The sequence below is a fragment of the Choloepus didactylus genome (genome assembly GCF_015220235.1).
Source record: "Choloepus didactylus isolate mChoDid1 chromosome 25 unlocalized genomic scaffold, mChoDid1.pri SUPER_25_unloc1, whole genome shotgun sequence".
Taxonomy (NCBI): Eukaryota; Metazoa; Chordata; class Mammalia; order Pilosa; family Megalonychidae; genus Choloepus; species Choloepus didactylus.
The window spans coordinates 1,107,123-1,123,727 of NW_023637606.1; the positions used below are offsets into that span (position 1 = coordinate 1,107,123).

A 16,605-nucleotide genomic window follows, 5' to 3' on the forward strand; every position below is an offset into this window, starting at 1 on the left:
GGGCGCGCGGCCGGCGGGAGCCCGCCCCCACCCCGGACACCCTCCTCCCGGTAGACCCAGGAGCGCGCCACCGCCGCGCGTCCCCGCCCGCGGTCGGGGGGAAGGGCTGGCTCCCCACGTGGCCGAGGTGGGGGTGCAGAAGCGGCCGGCCCCGCCCCCCGGCCACGTGCGCGCCCCTTCCCCCTCACTCTTTCCGCGACCTCGGGCCCGGCTTGGGCCGCGCGTCCCCGGCTCTCCTCTGCCCTATCTCTGGGGGTTCCCCCTGGCGGCTCCCCGTGGCCCGGGCACGGGAGGGGTGGGGCGCCCCGCTCCCGTCGGGAGCCTCCCTTCCTCTTTTTTGCACCCGGCTCCGGAGCCGCTCGTGCGCCTCGCTCCAGGGGCGGAGAGATTCGGGGTCCGCTGTGGTCCACAAGAGGAGGCCTGTGGGGGAGGGGAGGGACAGGGAGGGGCAGCCAAGCTGGGTCGCTGTGGGATCGCGACACCTCGGCCGGAGTCTCCCGGCCCTGCTGGGACCCGGGGGTCGGGACGTCACCTCCCGGCCTGGGCAGGGCGCGGCTCGGATAGGGAAAGTAAGGCAGCTGGTGGGGGGTCCTCGCCGAAGTGTTTGATGGCGGTGAAGATGCGGGTAACCAGGGGACCCACTCCCTCCCCGAAACCCGCCGACCCCAGACGGTGGGGGCGAAGGGGCGGTTCCCTCCGTGGCGACCACGCCCCCGCCCAGGGGACCCAGCAGTGGCCGCCGCGGCCTCCAGGGGTCAGAGCTGCCCGGGCCTGCATCGTCCGCCGGGCCCAGGCTCTAGGGTCACCTCTGCCGGCTCCGAGCACCGCCCTGGGGCCCTGACTCCATCCTGGGTGTCTACCCCCACCCTCCCGGCCTGCAGCCCCGGCTCACTGGCCTGGGCCCGCTCCTGCCAAAACCTCCTGCTGGGCCTCTGCGCCCCCGGGCTAGCGCCCGCGGGCCACTGTCCTACTTGGAGGAGCCAGGCTGTCTCCATACGAGGCCCGGGGTGGCGTCCTCCGGTGGCCCCAAGCCGTGCCGGGCCCACGTGGCTGGAGAGCGGAGGGAAGGAGGGCGGAGCGGGCCGGTCAAAGGGCTCGCTGGGCTGTGGACCCACAGCGAAGCCGCCGCAGGTGGGAACCGGAGGTCTCCTCCCTTGGGTTACTGCCCTGTGCGCGGCCGGCCCGGGCCCATCGGCCACCTGCGCCCAAGGAGCGCGGGCGCCGCGACTGCGGCCGCTTTCCCAGAGCGCGAACCGGAGCTCCCCGGCCTATGCCGGGAAACGGGGCGCGCACAAACCACGGTGCGATGGGGTCCTTTCCACGGGCGTTTGTTAGGCCCCGAGCACCCAGCAGGGAGCCTGCCCTGGAGGGTCCCGCGGTGGCACCCACGGGGTGTACCTGCCAGCCCGGGCGGGGGCGGGGCAACCGATGGGCAGGAGGGCCGCCAAAGGCAGCTGCTAGGAAACGGGGTGATAGGGAGGGAGTGCCCCTCCCTGCACAGACAAGACTTCAAGCCATCCCCCCCCTCCAAGCCTCAGGCACCCACCCACTTCCCGGCCATGAAGACAGTGTCAGTCCATGGCCTTTCTCAATGGGCCTTGCTGGTCACTCGGCAGGCAAGAGGCCCCTGAGGAATGGGGGACCCAGAGCCCACTCTCCAGTCATGAAGTTCTGGGGATGGGGCCCCTCTGGAGGTTATGGCCCTTTGGCATGCACCAGGGGACGCTGCTGAGCTGAGCCCCCAGCTGGCCACTTCTCTGCTGGGGTCCCTTCCCTTAAACCTCTTTTCTCATCAGTAAATGGGGGTCCACCCTTGCCCCTCCCTGGCAGCACCCCCGGGGATCAAGGATAGCTTTCCCACGGCACCTTAGGGTGGGAGGCGGGGAGGACTGGGCCCTCAGTTCCAGCAGGGGCAGGGCAGGGAGACCCCAGGAACAGGAATTCAGAAGCGCCAGGCGCCAGCTGTGTCCTACCTGCGAGGCAAGGAGGCCCCGTCTCCGGGCACACAGGAGGGCACAGCCATGACCCCGGGGCCCATTCACAGGTGCCCGAGGCAGGTGGGGCTCAAAGGTGAGGGCGCAGCACAGGGGCAGGTTGCCTGCGCGACCCGCTGTGTCCTCATCCTTGTCTTTACTATATTAAGGATGGTGAGGCCTCCCTTTCTTTTCATTAGTTTAATTTTTGTTTTATATCTTTCTGTTGTTGCCTTTTTCTTTTTTACCCAGGTGTTCTATGATTTCACTTTCTTTAAATATCAAGTAACCAGGCAGTGCAATTAGGCCCGACTCCCCTGGCTGTCTTATACTTCCCCCTGCCCCTGAGTGTGCTGGACCCAGGAACCCACTTCCTAAAACCAGAGCAAGGAAGGGGAAAAAAAAGGGTTCGCCGTGGGAAAGCTGGCCTGTGGGCTCCGCCTCATGGTGACTGTTATGTGGGTGTTGGGGGCCCCCAATGGGACGGGACGAGGAGGGCCCCCTACCTACATGCAATCTTCTCCAAACCCATCACCCTGGTCTAAGAGAATAAAACGACAAACCCAGGGGGGGAACTTCCAGGGACCCCCAGCCAGGCGTCCTCAACACTCCCAAGGTCATGGGAGACAGAGCAAGACACAGAGAGCGTCCCGGGCCAGAGAACGCCAAGGAGGTGAGGCTGGGATGTGGGGTGGGTCCTTGAGACTGGGTGGGGGTTCCCGGGGCAGAAAGAGGGTCCTGGGGGATAAGCCAGTGAAACGTGGCTGGTTTGTGGGGTTCAGCTAATGGTGAGGCACCGACGTCAGCCTCTTGGTTGTGACAGGATGTTGGCATGAGGGGCCACGGGGAGAGGGGCAGGGGGGAACACTGGATGATCCTTGAGACTTTTCTGTAAATCTCAAATATTCCAAAATAAAAATTTCAAAAAACATGGAAGCAGATGTGGGCACCATTTAATAACACCAGTGGCAGAACACCGGCAGCTAATGTGGAGAGTCGGGCCCTGCCAGGGATTTCCACGCAATCACATTGCCTTGGTGGGAGCTAATCGCAGTTTTAATTTCTAGAAAGGTGCTCCCAGAGCTGTTGCTAAGCTGGGCATTGCTGCATGGTGTGCAAGGGCGAAAAAAAACACGTTTAAATGGAAGCGTCCTAGATGACGGCTGCAGAATTCCAGATCAGGACCGTTAAGCCTGGGTGCCCAGACTCAGGAGCCAGGGCTAGGTGGGCAGAGAAGGTGCCAGGTGACCAGGGGGGAACACAGTCCTCTGGGGTGCTGTGGCCTCTCTGTCTTTACCTGTACGCGTTGGCTTCGAGTACACAGAAGGCTGTGCTGATGCCCGTCTGCCAGGCTGGGGTCAGTGGCTGTGCCGGGGACCCGGCTATGGGCCTGGCACGGGAGTGAGGGGGCATCTGGGCGTCAGGAGGGCCCCACACGGTGGGCTTGTCCGGCAGGGCACGTCCAGGATACGTGAGGATGAGGATAAGGGCAGACCTCTGGGCTGGCCAAAGCCCCTGTCCTCCTGCGGCTGAGGCATGGGTAGAACGTCACCCTCTGGGGAGACAATGATTCCCAAACGACCACACATCCGGCCTTCTCAACACCCCCACGCTGGCTCCCGCTTGGATGCGTGTCGGGTCACTCACCATCCCCAGCGCAGGAGGACAGTGGGCCTGCGGCCGTGCTCTCAGCTCTGGGGCCTGTGCTTCCGAGTCCGGGGGTGCACCTGAGAGCTGTGGGCATGCCCCCGGGAGTCGCCAGCCGGGAGAGGCAGGCAGGAGCCAGCTTGGCCTTGCCTCCAGGCCAGGACCTGCTGTGGGAGATGGGTCCCAGGGTTCCTTTCCCTTGCTAATGCCCCCCTGTGGTTCCTGGCCAAGGGCTCCTCTGAAAGGCACCGGGTCGCCAAGGCATGTTCAGTGGGCCCAGTGGCCCAGGGGACTTTCTCAGCCGGGCGCGTCGAGGACAGTGCCCGGCCTGGCCCCAGGGTCACCCCTGGCAAGCCCATCGCTTCTTTGGGTTTCACTGTTATTTGTTTGAGGAGATGAAGAACCTTTTCAAGACCCTTCTCCTCTGACATGGGGTCGGGTGGCAGCAGGTGCCCCTCCAGCTGCGCGGTGAGGGCAGGTCCTGTCACTTCTGAGATGGCAGGATCCCGCTGGGACCATTTGAACTTGGAGCCACCTGCGCTGACTGCCGGGGGGATGCCAAGCGCCCCGGGGGCCCACCCACCGAGGCCACAGGGGCTTCTCCTCTGTGGCTGCTTGGTCTGAGCCTCACCCCAGCACCAGCACCCAACGGCCCTGGGCTGAGGACTTCACACGCAGTGGGACCTGAGCCTTGGGCTGGCCCTGGGCCCTGGACGCTGGGGCGGTGCCCCCGTTTCACTGACTCGGGGTGAAATGGCCAGGCACCAGGGCTCAGCTGCAAACGGAGCTGAGGAGCCGACACCCCTGAGATCAGGTGCTGGGGGCAGCAGTGCAGCCTGTGGGGGGCCAGGAGGGGGAAGGAGGTGGCCCTGTCCCCAGAGGCCCCGGAGGAATGGAACCCGGGGGCAATCCCTCGTCCACCCTGGACCGGAGGGCGGCTGTCGTCCCCGTCCTCTTCTGGACGCTGAGGTGGCCGCTGGAGCCCACAGAGATGGCAGAGTAGGCTGGGGGGGCCCTGCTCGCTGTTTAATGGGTGACGCGATGCTGGAGCGAGGGAAGACTGCACGGGGGGAAGGGGCTGGGGGACCCATGTGAGAGGTAGTCAGCGCAGACGGGGGCTCGGGTGGGCGGTGTCGGGGCCCGTGCTTGAGGCCGACACATCTGCCACCCCCTCCGCCATCCCTGCTGCTGTCCCCTGGGGTCTCGGGACCTGGCACGTGGGCCACGGGACACAGAACGCCCAGAACCTGCTTCTGGGACCCGGGACCTGAGTCTGAGGGGGGCCTGGGCGACAGTGTCTGGTGCGTGCTCGGGCGCCTGCTGGTGGTGGGAGGATGCCAGCCGGTGTGAACATGGTTCCTGGGAAGTCACAGCCTGGAGAACTGGACGTTGGCCCCTCTCCCAGGCAGCCTGGCCCAAGGGCCGTACGAAGCGAGGGGAAGGGGAGGGAAGGGGGCACCCCGGAACGTTCCACCGGCTTCTCCCAGGCCGCTGTCGCTGCATGGCCCTCCCATCATGCACTGTGGCTACCCACATCCTGGGGGTGAGGGAGGGTCCCCAACATGTTGTCAAAACCCCTTCTTTCTTAGAGTGTCTTGTGGAACTAGTATCACATGAAATGCCTTCAAGTGGTCAACTATTCATTTTAAGATGTCAATTTCCTCTCAATTTAATCTATAGATCTAAGAAATTCTAATTTCCTCAAAAAAGATCAAGGTGTGGGAACCAGATATGCTCACCTGAAGTTTACATGAAAAATACACATTCGAGAATAATGAGGGTACTAAGTAATTGAGACAGTGGAGTCCCAGCAAATTGGGATAATATGGAATCTAGAAGCGGACCCAGATAGACACTAGAAATGGGCATTTGACAGAGTTCCCAGCTTTTTCGGGAAATAGAGTTGGGGCAAATGATTTGGGTAAAAAAAAAGAAAAAAAAAAATTTGTTTCACTCTTTACTAAAAGCACTTTCTAAAATTAGACAAAAACTTTGAATGTTAAATAATAAATAAATAAAACAAGCACATTTTTGGAAGAAAATATGGCTGCTTTTTAATCCTGGGGTGGAGAAGATACTTTTGAGTATGATACAAAAAAATGCAGAAGCCATAAATGAAAAAAATCTAGCAAGAACAAATAACAATTTTAAATGTCTGCATGGCCAAAAACAGAAAAACATCAAGTCAAAAACAAATGGCAATCTGGGTAAAACTCTCTTAAAAGACAAAGGACGAGTGGCCTTAATATGTACAGTGCTGCTAGGAAACAATAACAGCAACAAGCCAGTAGAAAACGGGGAGAGCATATGAATACAAATGGTTTTCAAATATATACATGGTTATAACAAATAGCAGCGTTCCAGTTTGAAAATCATTATCATTAACGGTAGCAATGATCAACATAACAACTCTGACAAAACATCAACATATTCGATTTTACTTATAGAAGATGCCAATGAAACTACGATGAAATACCATTTCACACCAACCAGATCTGCGAGATGCAGCACTGACTAGGGCTGGGGACATCAGGCCCTCCTACCTCGGTGCCACCAGTTCCAAAACCAATGCCCCATTTAGACATCTCTGGAAGGAACACAGCTTATGCCCTTCAACCTAGCAATTCCATGTGAAGAGTTTTGCTGAAAGAAATATGCTACCTGGGGACAAAGGTGTTTATGCTTGTTGTTACAAAACTACCTAAATCTACACTCACAGGTAACAGGCTAAATATATTACTAATAAAATGCACTGTAGTCATTAAAACGAATGTTCGGATCTACATTCCAAACATATAGGGCGAGATCTCCACACTGCCTTAAGTAAAAAAGCCACATCGAAAGTGAGTGATCTTTTGTACAAAGGCAGGTAGATGTGCAAGGATCGACTTTGTTGACAAGGCAGAAGCTGGTTTTTGTGTGCCCCAGAAGCGGGGGAACCAGGCCTGGAAGGTCACAAGTGAGGAAGACAGTGAGATTTCACCCAACACCCTTTCATACCCTGGGGACTTTTTATTTACTGTGTATGTGAAAAAAGACCTCGTCCACCCTACACGGTTACTTAGAACTTGCTGCGCTGGAGGACACGGGGGAGCCCAGCTCTCAGGGAACGCATATTCTGCTGGGCTCAGGAGGCGAGGACAACATGCTCTGGGCCAAGCAAAGGGCCAGGAGTCCGCGGGAGCACAGAGCAGGGGGAGCGCACGCGAGGGGCGCCGGGGACCCGGGGCCACGGATGCTCTCTGCTCCAGGGAGGACGCAGCGAGCACCTCCTGTCGGGACTTGCTCCTAACCGGACGGAATCTGCAAGAATGGCCCCCAGGCTCCCGGCAAGAGGCCCGTGCGGCTCGGGAAGGGCAGAGGGCCCGGCGCTTCGCAGGCTGCCCCCAGGCCACGCCGCCCGCCGGTGTCAAAGGTCAGGAGGGGCGGGGCGTCCCGGGCGGCCATAGCGGGAACAGTGGCCCGGCCGTGCATCGCGCTGGGCGCTTCCAGCAGACCAGGCCCCTCCCGCCCGGCTGCGGGCGGCCCGCAGCCCCGCGGGGCCCAGTCGGAGGCTTGGCGCGCGCTCATCCTCGCGGCAGCCCCGGGTCCCGCTCTGCCGGTGCGGACGTCGAAGCCCGGGGGGAAGGCGCGGCGCACACCGCCGCTCGCCGGGACAGGGCCGGCCCGCGCGCGGGTCCCAGCGGCTCCGGCCGCCGCCACTTACCCCGGTGGCCTCGGCCCCCTCCTCGCTCGACCCACGCCGCCTCCACGGCCGCGCGTGACGCCACTTCCGCTTCCGGTACAGGGCGCGTGTCTCCGCGCGGTCACGCCCTCTCCCCCGCCCCCTCTTAAAGGAGCCGCGGACCCAGGTACAGCGGAGCGGCTGTGGCTGCGTCCCCGGCTCACAGGCCTGGGTGCCCGACGCCGGCTGAGCAGCCGCTCGTGCCCGAGCCTTTCCCCATCTGTGCCGGGTCAAAGGCCCCCAGGGGGACGCCCTTTCTTGCCCCTTTGAAGCCGTCCTCGTACCAACGGGAGCTGCGCGGTGCCGCGCCAGGCCGCCCAGGGTTGCCGGGGAGACGGACCGCTCGCTGCCTTCCCTGGAAGCGCGTTCGGGCGACAAAGCCAGGCAGGGGGTCCTGGGTCCGAATTCCGCCACCCCACCCACCCAACTCCCCTGCAGTCAACAGCCAGACTCCACTGTCTCCCACTCCCCCGGGGAAATACTCGGCATCTGCATTTGTCAAACCCAGAGAGGGCCCCCCGATCCTTCCCGGGGACTGCGCGCTCGAATCACAGAAGGAAGAACCACCCGAAAATTTTAAATCTTTAACGTTTGTTTTCCCGTTTTTGCTTCCTGTTTCCAAAAGAAAAGGAGAACATAGCTCCCGTCATCTCCGATCCATTGTCCACAGCCCCTGGGCCGGGGCGGGGTCCCGACCCAGCGCCCCCCGCCTCCGAATCCCTGGGGTGCTCACGCAGCCCCGAGCCCCCAGGCAGCCTCGGGGCGGGCGGGGCGAGGTCCTTATTGCTGAGGTCCCGGCTCGCGGCCCGGGCTAGGCGCGCTGGCTCGGCAGCTCCTGGGAGATGAAGCGGCGCAGGCGCTCCAGGTACTGGCTGTACAGCTCGATGTCGTTGTGGCCCGCGCCCTCCACCCACAGCGGCTCCACGGCCTTGGGGCAGCGCTCGTAGAGCGCCAGCCCGTGCGAGAAGTCGATCACCTCGTCCTCCGTGCCGTGGATGATGAGCACAGGCGACGTGATCTTGGACACCTTCTCGATGCTAGGGGAGGGGAGCGGCGGGTGAGCGCTCCGCCCGCCCCGGGGCCCCGCCCCCCGGCCCCGCCCCGGCCCCGCGCTCACTTGGGGAAGGCGTCGAAGCAGTAGGTCTTCTTGGTGTCGGGGAAGGCCACGCGCATGCCGGAGGTGAGCGGGGAGTGCAGCACGACGGCGGCGCACTCGTAGCGCGAGGCCAGGTCCACGGTGGGCACTGTGCCTATACTCTGCCCGTACAGGATGATGCTGTCGGGGCTGATGCCGTACCTGGTGGGGGGCGGCGGGTGAGAGTCCCCGGACCGTCCCACATCGATCAGGGACCCTCCCCCGCCCAGGCCCACAAGGCGGCCGGGTCGGTCCCCTAGCTCTGCCGCTGGTTTCAAGGCGAGAGCAGACGTGCTGCAGGGGGCGGGCACCTGGCCAGGCCTGGACAGGGAGGGCAGGGCTGCCACACCTGGTCCCCCTGCAGACAAGAGGCGCTGGGCCTCTTCCCACACCAGGACCCACTCCAAGCCTTCCTGCCCCTGCCCTCCCTCCCGGCTGACAGCCCTCCCAGGTCCCACTTGGGGAAGCAGGGGGGACGGAGGCCCCTGTGTACAGCTGTGTCACCTCCAGGCCCACCATGTTCAAGAGCTTAGGATCACACAGGCGAGCAGTGACTCTGGGTTCCACCTCCTTCCTGGGGCCCCTTCCTGGAGGCCTCAGCTCCTGCAGGATCGGCAAGCCCAGCTCCCCACCCCTCAGAGCCGTTCCCCAGGGGATGGCCTACCTCCCAGAGGACAAGGCCCTGCCGGTCTGGGCCTCCCCTCCCAGAAACATCCTGCACGTGTCCCTCTCCTTTCTACCCTGTGGCTCTCGGCAGCTCTCCCCAGTAACCCAGTAACCACCCTGGCCGCCCCCCAGTCTCCCTGAGAGGACGCAGCCAACCTTGTCCTGCTTCCCTGGTTGCTGAGGCCACCTCTGTACTGAGCTCCAGGCCTGACCCATTGCCCAGCCTGGGCAGGAGCCCCCAACTGCTACCCAAACGTCTCCTCAGACAAACAAGACACATCCCAAAAGCTGCTGCTTCTCCCCAGGCTTCCCCGGTCCCCGGGTCACCTCTCTGGCCCAAGGCTCCCCTGCCTGCCACTGTCACTCGCAGCCTCTGCGGCTCTGGGAGCATATTTCTGAAGGACACCCGTGGCAGCAGGACAGGCGGACAGAGGTGGAGCCCTCACCCCACAGCAGGCTGTGATCGAGCCAGAGGCCCCCACCAGCTGGGGCTGGAGGAGGGGCTAGAGGAAGCCGATGGGTGCCCCGGGAGGACCCGTGCCATCAGGAGGCACAGGGCGGGTCCCCTGGGCCGCTGGTATCGCTACGGCAACAGGCCTCCCCCTCCCTGGGGCCGCGGGCTCTGCACAGGCACCTGCTCCCTGCCAGAGCAGGTCAAACTGGTCGGCTACCTGGGCCAAGCCCCAGGAGGGCAGGGTGGGCCTGCCTGACCCCAAAGCGGTGCTGGGCACAGGTGGGGGCTCTGCAGGCTGGTGAGGGGCACACAGACGAGGGGGTCAGTGCAGGAGTGTGGGGTGGGGCCGCCTAGGACCTGAGTGACCAAGGAGGGCATGGCAGACAGGGGCAGGCACCCCAGGAACCAAGTGTGTGGCCGTGTGCTGGGGGGCTCGAGCCTGGGGAGGGGCTGTACGCCTCCCTCGGCAGCCTCCAGACGGCCAGCAGGACCCCACCCGCACCCATGCCCCACAATCCCTAGCCCCATGCCCCTCCAGGCCAGCCCCCAGCCCCAGCAGCAGCCCCTGCCCAGCCCTGCCCAGGGTGGAGAGCCAGCCCTCCTCTCCCACCCGGCCCCCACACCCCCAGCTGGGGCCCCTGGGGCCTGCAGGAGGTGGGGCCCACCTGGTGCGCAGGGCCTGCCAGGCGGCATCGATGTCAGCGTACAAGTTCTTCTCCGAGGGCCGGCCCGAGCTCACGCCGTAGCCCGAGTAGTCGTAGGAGAAGATGTTGCAGTTGATGCGGGTGCCCAGGCCGATGTAGAAGCTGCTCATCTGGCCCAGGTCCACCGCGTTGCCGTGGGAGAAGAGAACCGTGTACCTGGGAAGGAAGCAGGTCAGGGCCCAGCAGGAAGGGGGTGCAAGCCCTGGGTCCCCAGTTCCACCCCTGCAGCTTCCCAGGGGGAGGACAGGCAGCCTGGGCCCCGCAGTGGCCAGGCTCCCTCCTGCTGGGTGACCATCAGTCCCGTTCTCGGCCCAGGGCCCTGACCACAGAGCCCACCACCTTCAACCCCTCTGCTGTCCACTGAAGCTCCAGACCGTCCCTTGTGGGCAGGTGGCTTCGACTGCCCCTGAGAGTGGCATGCGCCACCTGGATCTTCCCAGAGAATGAGCCAGCGCCTTCCTTGTTGGCAGGGCCATCAGCCCCATTCGAAGTGCGACTCTCTGCTCTGGGACAGACACACAGCTCCCTGCTGGCTTTGCAGCATCCAGCCCACTCCCACCCACTCCCAGGAACCTGAGCACGGCACCATGCCCCTTTCTCGCCCGGGCCCCGGGGCAGTCTGGGGAGGCCAGCAGAGGGAATGCAGACGTCCCCCAGGCCCTGCCTGGGTGGGTCACGGCAGTCAGAGCTCACCCTCTGCACCCAGGCCTGGAGCAAGGACCCACCTGGCCTGGAGAGCTCAGGTGGCTGCCCTTTGCCCCCTGCCCTTACCCCGAAGCTTGGGGAAGAGCTGGGGGGTCCGTGGGCCTGGCCACTGTGTCGGGGTAACGGGGCCCACAACTGGCCGGCTGGATGGGTGCTGAGGCCCCAGGGCCCCTGAGACCCAGAGCAGACCTCAGTTTCCCCTGTGCAGCTGACCTCAGAGGCTGCTCGTGGTCCTGGCATCAGGGACCCCTGGGGGCTCAGTTTGGCCCTGGGCTCCCAGCCCCACGGCGAGGAGCATTTGAGGGCGGAGGATGGGCACCCCCTGACGGGCAGGGGTCCCCGGGGCACGAGGCTCACCTGGCACCAGGCACGCAGCGCACATACATGCAGGCGATGCGGTTGCCGCGGCCACTCTTGGTCAGGAAGGCCTCAATGGTGTCGAGCTCCCGCTGGCTGTACTGGAAGTCAGCACGCTCCGTCAGGTGCAGCTTCCAGCGCCCGGGGCTGCCGGCCGAGGCCCGCAGCGTCCCCAAGGAGGTGGCCCCCACCCCACCAGGCCCCGGCTCGGGCTCGGGCACCAGCGAGTAGGTGGGCTCCGGCGGCAGGAAGGCGAGCTTGGCAGCGATGCGGCCGGGGCAGGGTGGGCAGCAGAAGAGGCAGCAGAGCTCGCTGACCGACAGGCCGTTCATGGCGGGCCCCGGGCAGGGGGGGCGCGTGGGTGCTCCGGGACGCAGGCTGGGGGGAGGACGTGCCCCCAGCCACCGCCGCAGACGAGAGCCCCGTTAGGAGGCTGCAGCCCGGCCCCACCGCGGTCCAAGCCCAGCCCTCGGGAGCCTCGCGGCCTCGCATCTCCATGTTGTGCAGTGGGGGGCCCTGCAGGGAAACCGAGGCATGGCACTCCCTTCCAGGACCCTGGCCCAGCCTCCCCCTCCCCGGCCCCTGCAGGGCATCCCCACGCCAGTCCACCCTCCCGGGGAAGAAGGAGCTCGAGGGGGAGCCAAGGGGAACGCAGAGGGGACCTGCCTGCTCACACCCAGGCCAAGCTTGTGGTCCCGTCTTGCCATTTGAACCCATATTCGGCAGCCCGGCCTCGGAGGGCAGGGTGAGGCCATCAGACCCCGCCCCACGCTGGCCTCCCCCCAACACCCCCTGCAGCCCCAGACTTGTCCCCCTGCTCGTCCACACCCATCTCCAAGCAGCCTTCAAGGACTCGTCCGTCACCTCCGGACGTCAGAGACAGCCAAGGAAAGGATGGACTGCTGAACAAAAAGACCCAAAAACAAGCAGGAGCGGCCACTGCTCAGCTCCCCTAGGGCAGCCAGCACCCAGGCGTGCACAGAGGGGACGGGGCTGCTGCCGAGGAGACCAGGGCAGGCGGGAACTCGACGGCTGGGGACAGGAAACAACAAACAAAAGCTCTGGAAACAAAGGCAGGATGCACTGCCAGGCTCTGGAGGCCCCACTGGGCCCGGACAGCAGCTCCGGCGTCGGGGGCTGAAGGCCAGGAGTCAGCTCTGAGAGGGGGCTGGGGCGAGGCGCTCAACCCTCTGGGTCTCGGTTTCCCCACCTATAAACACAGACACTGCTGCCCTCCCGTGGGAGTGGGGCGATGGCTGAAGGGGCCAGGGACCCGGCTCGGGGTAGACACCCAGATGCTCTCCCTTTCTGTGCAGCGTTCAGGAATGTTGTGTGTCAGGTCAAAAACAGCTCAACCGCTAAAGCAGCTACGAGCGTGTACAGGGCCACCAAGAGAGACAGGACAAAGATCCAGAGGTCTGAGAAAAACCTCTGCACTTCCTACACCTTTTCCTACAGATGTGAACATGGCCAGGAGACACACAGTTCAGTCAGAGCAGCACACCTGGGCACGTTCGGCTCAGGGTCCCCACATCTGACCCCTGGGTGGAGAGGGGCGAATGCCGAGACAGACAGGGGGCCCTGTGGACATGCACCTGTGCACAGGCCACTCACACACCCCCAGACCACACTCTCACCCACAGGCCACCAGGACAATGGGTGGGTCACGGCCTACCACGGAGCAGTCCCAGGGACACAGAAACACCTGGCTCACTCCGGACCCGGGACCTGGGGCCAGCGGCTGGATAGAGCTACGTCCCGGCAGTCCCCCAGACTTGGGGACATACAGGGAGGCAGTGAGAGAACTGGAAAAGTCACAGTGGGGATGTGGACAGCCTCACGGAGTCCCCAACACCCCCCACCCCAAAAAGAGGCAGATTTCATGTCTGAGTGTTTTTTCGGAGGTTCTCAGATTCTCTGGGGTTCTCAGACGAAGGCAAGTCTGCCTGCAGGGAAGCTGCGGTTGGCACAACTGGGGACAGGGTGCTGCTGGCATCGGGAGGGAGGCTGGGGACACTGCTCGAAGCCCTGCAACGCACAGGATGGCGCCACAAGAAAGAATTATCCGGGCCCAACTGTCAGCAGTGCCAAGGTTGGGAAACTGGTCTACAGCCTGTAACGTATTCTCAGAGGGGCCCAGCACCAAAGAGGTGGCGCAAACAGGCTGGTTTTGAGAGGAAGGCCTGGCTGAGAGCCCGGTGGGCAGGGAGGAGGCCCCACATCCTGGGGACAAAGCCCATCAACCAAGCCAGAGATCCAGGCATGGTCCAAGCCTGCGACAGGCCTACCGGTGACACCTCCGGACCCCACCCCCCCAAATCACACCCAGTCCATGCCGCTATCACCTCCACCATGCTGGTTTCCCCACTGCCAGCATCACCCCACTACTGGCCATCCCAGGCCCCTCCCCCAGCAGCCAAAGGATCTCCTTACAACACAAACCTAATCAGACTGCCTCCCTTTTGGGGTGTCCCGTGACCGCCCAGCATTCCCAAGACAAGAGCCACATCCCATGGCACTGCCAGCCAGGCTGGCTTCCCACTCAGGCCAACCTCCCCAGCCGCACTCACTTTGGACCACAATCTTCCCCCACCCCACCCTCGCCTCTGCACACCAGCCACGCCAACCCTCCGGCCTCAGAGCCCGAGCCCACACTGCTCCTCTGTGCATGCTCCTGTCCCCAATCTCGCCAGCTGCTCCCTGCCCCCATCCGGCCCATCCTGCAGACCTTACTTCCGAGGCCCAGACCTTGGGGGAGACTTCCTTGGCCGTCCACACCAGGCCACTGGTTCAGGGCCCCCCACCCCCACCCCTGGCTCTCCTGGTTCAGGATCCCTGTCTTCCCAGCACTCACCATGGCTTGTATTTACACATTTACTCCTTACCCCCACCCCCAACTACAAACTTCGCGACGGCAGGGTGGGTATCTCTTTCTGCTCAATAAGCGTTTGCTGACTGAATGGACCAATGATTTGTGGCAAAGGGGCAGGGGAAAGCTGCAGGAGGAAAAGAACCTCCAGGGTCTGCCGGCGTTGGCACGGAATGGAGAGAGGGAACTACACACAGGGCCTCACGCCCATCATTTATGGGGCGTCGGTGAGCCAGGCCTTGGGCTGAGCAGGGCACACCTCGATGCCTCACTCGTGGGTACACGCCCCTGGCATGCAAAGTCTCATGGCTTCCATTGACAAGCACACACCGGGCACCCTTCTGCCAGGGCTGGTGGGTTATGAGAAGGACTGACGAGCCATTTCAATGCTCTAAGATGTCCTAAATACGGGTGAATGTGGTGGCACCTTGCTCAGCCGCTCCGGCTGGGGAAAGAGGCCGGGAAGAAGGTGCAATCCGAAGGGTGCAGGGGAAACGGGTGGGTGACAGGGGATGGGAAAGAAGCAGGAGGGGCCTGTGCAGAACCCCAGGGGTGACAGGGTGCTCCAGGAGCTGCAGGTGGCTCGTTCTGGCTAGAGGCGAGCCTGGGAGGAAGAAGGGGTGAGCGGACAGGTCCGGGGGAAGCCAGGTAGGGCAGTGCCTTGTGAGCCCGGGGGCTGCAGACTTTGGACTCCGTCCTGGGGGAAACCGGGAGACACAGAGGATTCTGGAGCCCGGGCCGGACGCCGTGAGTAACGGGCTGGGGAGTGCTCTCTGGCTGGGCCCTGGAGAGCAGACCGCAGTGGAGCCCGGGGAGCCCGCCCCGGTGTCCGAGCCGGGCAGGAAGCCGCCCAAGAAGAGACAAGGCGCCCGGACGGTTAGGAAGCGGGGCTCGGCCAGGGCCGGCAGCGGGAGGCAGGTTCGGGGAGGGGAGCAGGGTCCGCAGCGCCGACGGGCACCGCGACCGCAGCAGGGTGGGCGCTCACCCCTGGAGGCTGGCTGGGTGGGCAGGGGACGGGGGTTGGCCCGAGTCCGCGGCCCCGGCCGCCCCGGGATCCCGGGGAGAGCCCGACGGGGCTGCCTGGGCCTCGCGGCCCGGCCCGGCTCCCCAAACGGCCGCCGCGTGCGCCCCCGCCCAGCACTCACCGCCCGGGCCCGCGTCCCTCGGCCCCGGGGCCGCCCTCCATGGCGCCCGGCCGACCGCCCGTGCGTCCGTCGGTCCCTCCGCGACCCGGCCCGGCCTCCTGCGCCGCCGCTCCCCCGCGGGCGGAAGTCGGCGTCTCTCCCGCCACCGCCCCGGAAGTGACGCGCGGGCGTGAGCGCGAGCGTGGGCCGGAGGCGACGGGCGGCGGCGCGGGGCGGAGCCGAGAGGCCGGGGGCGGGGTCGGCGCGTCGGGGCGGGGCCTAGAGGGGCGGGGCCCGGACCCCGGGTTGCGGCCCGGCTTCTCTGGAGCAGATTCCTATTCATTCGCTCGTTCTTTCACTCGAAGCGGGGCCGGGGCTCCAGGACGAGGCGAGTGCGCAGTTTACTCAGTAAACAAAGAAAAGAATATTTTAATGCCCTGTTAAAAAATAAATTTGGCAAACCAGGGCACACGAACTGGCTGCCTGCTTTTGTAAATAAAGTTTTATTGGAAGCAGGGCCAGGTCATGGCAAGTGCAGGGTTCCCACACTGCCTTTATTTAAAAGGTTGATAATTTTGTTCATCTTGGATTCTTTTGAATTGATTTTGATTTTTTAAAAACTTATTTCGCTATTCAGAGATAGATTGTGGTGATGAACACATAACTATGTTATCATACTGTGGGCAATGGATTGTATACCATGGATGATTGTGTGGTGTGTGAATGTATTTCAATAAAACTGAATTTAATAAAAAATAAATAAATAAATAAAAACTTATTTCGCCCTCCCGCCTGTGTGAGACCTGACTCCCAGGAGTGTGACTCTCCCTGGCTACGCTGGACATGACTCCCGGGGATGAATCTGGACCCCGCATTGTGGGATTGAGAACATCTTCTTGACCAAAAGGGGGAAGAGAAATGAAACAAAATAAAGCTCAGTGGCCGAGAGATTCCAAATGGAGTCGAGAGGTCATTCTGGAGGTTATTCTTATGCGTTACATAGATATCCCTTTTTAGTTTTTAGTGTATTGGAATAGCTAGAAGTAAATACCTGAAACTGTCAAACTGCAACCCAGTAACCTTGATTCTTGAAGACGATTGTATAACTATGTAGCTAACATGGTGTGACTGTGGGATTGTGAAAACCTTGTGGCTCACACTGCCTTTATCCAGTGTATGGAGAGATGAATAGAAAAATGAGAAAAAAATTAAATGAATAGCAGGAAGGGATGGGGGGGACTGGATAT

General features: G+C 62.8%; 2 protein-coding genes across 2 annotated transcripts; both read right to left on the minus strand.

The window, feature by feature from the left end:
* Nucleotides 1-184: 184 nt before the first annotated feature.
* On the minus strand, nucleotides 185-5,134 carry LOC119525205 (collagen alpha-1(I) chain-like). The gene is made up of 9 exons (XM_037823806.1): nucleotides 5,049-5,134; nucleotides 4,640-4,937; nucleotides 4,386-4,596; nucleotides 4,025-4,164; nucleotides 3,621-3,707; nucleotides 3,271-3,470; nucleotides 1,974-2,133; nucleotides 867-1,268; nucleotides 185-796 (listed from the first exon to the last, which is right to left on the minus strand). Exons 1-9 carry the CDS (start codon nucleotides 5,132-5,134, stop codon nucleotides 185-187), a joined length of 2,196 nt encoding a protein of 731 aa, XP_037679734.1.
* Nucleotides 5,135-7,914: 2,780 nt separating this feature from the next.
* Nucleotides 7,915-15,520, minus strand: ABHD17A (abhydrolase domain containing 17A, depalmitoylase). Its single transcript, XM_037824298.1, has 5 exons — nucleotides 15,380-15,520; nucleotides 11,366-11,881; nucleotides 10,265-10,459; nucleotides 8,462-8,641; nucleotides 7,915-8,381 (listed from the first exon to the last, which is right to left on the minus strand). The coding sequence occupies exons 2-5, from the start codon at nucleotides 11,695-11,697 to the stop codon at nucleotides 8,156-8,158; spliced, it is 933 nt and encodes a 310-aa protein (XP_037680226.1). The 5' UTR covers nucleotides 11,698-11,881; nucleotides 15,380-15,520; the 3' UTR covers nucleotides 7,915-8,155.
* Nucleotides 15,521-16,605: the final 1,085 nt, after the last annotated feature.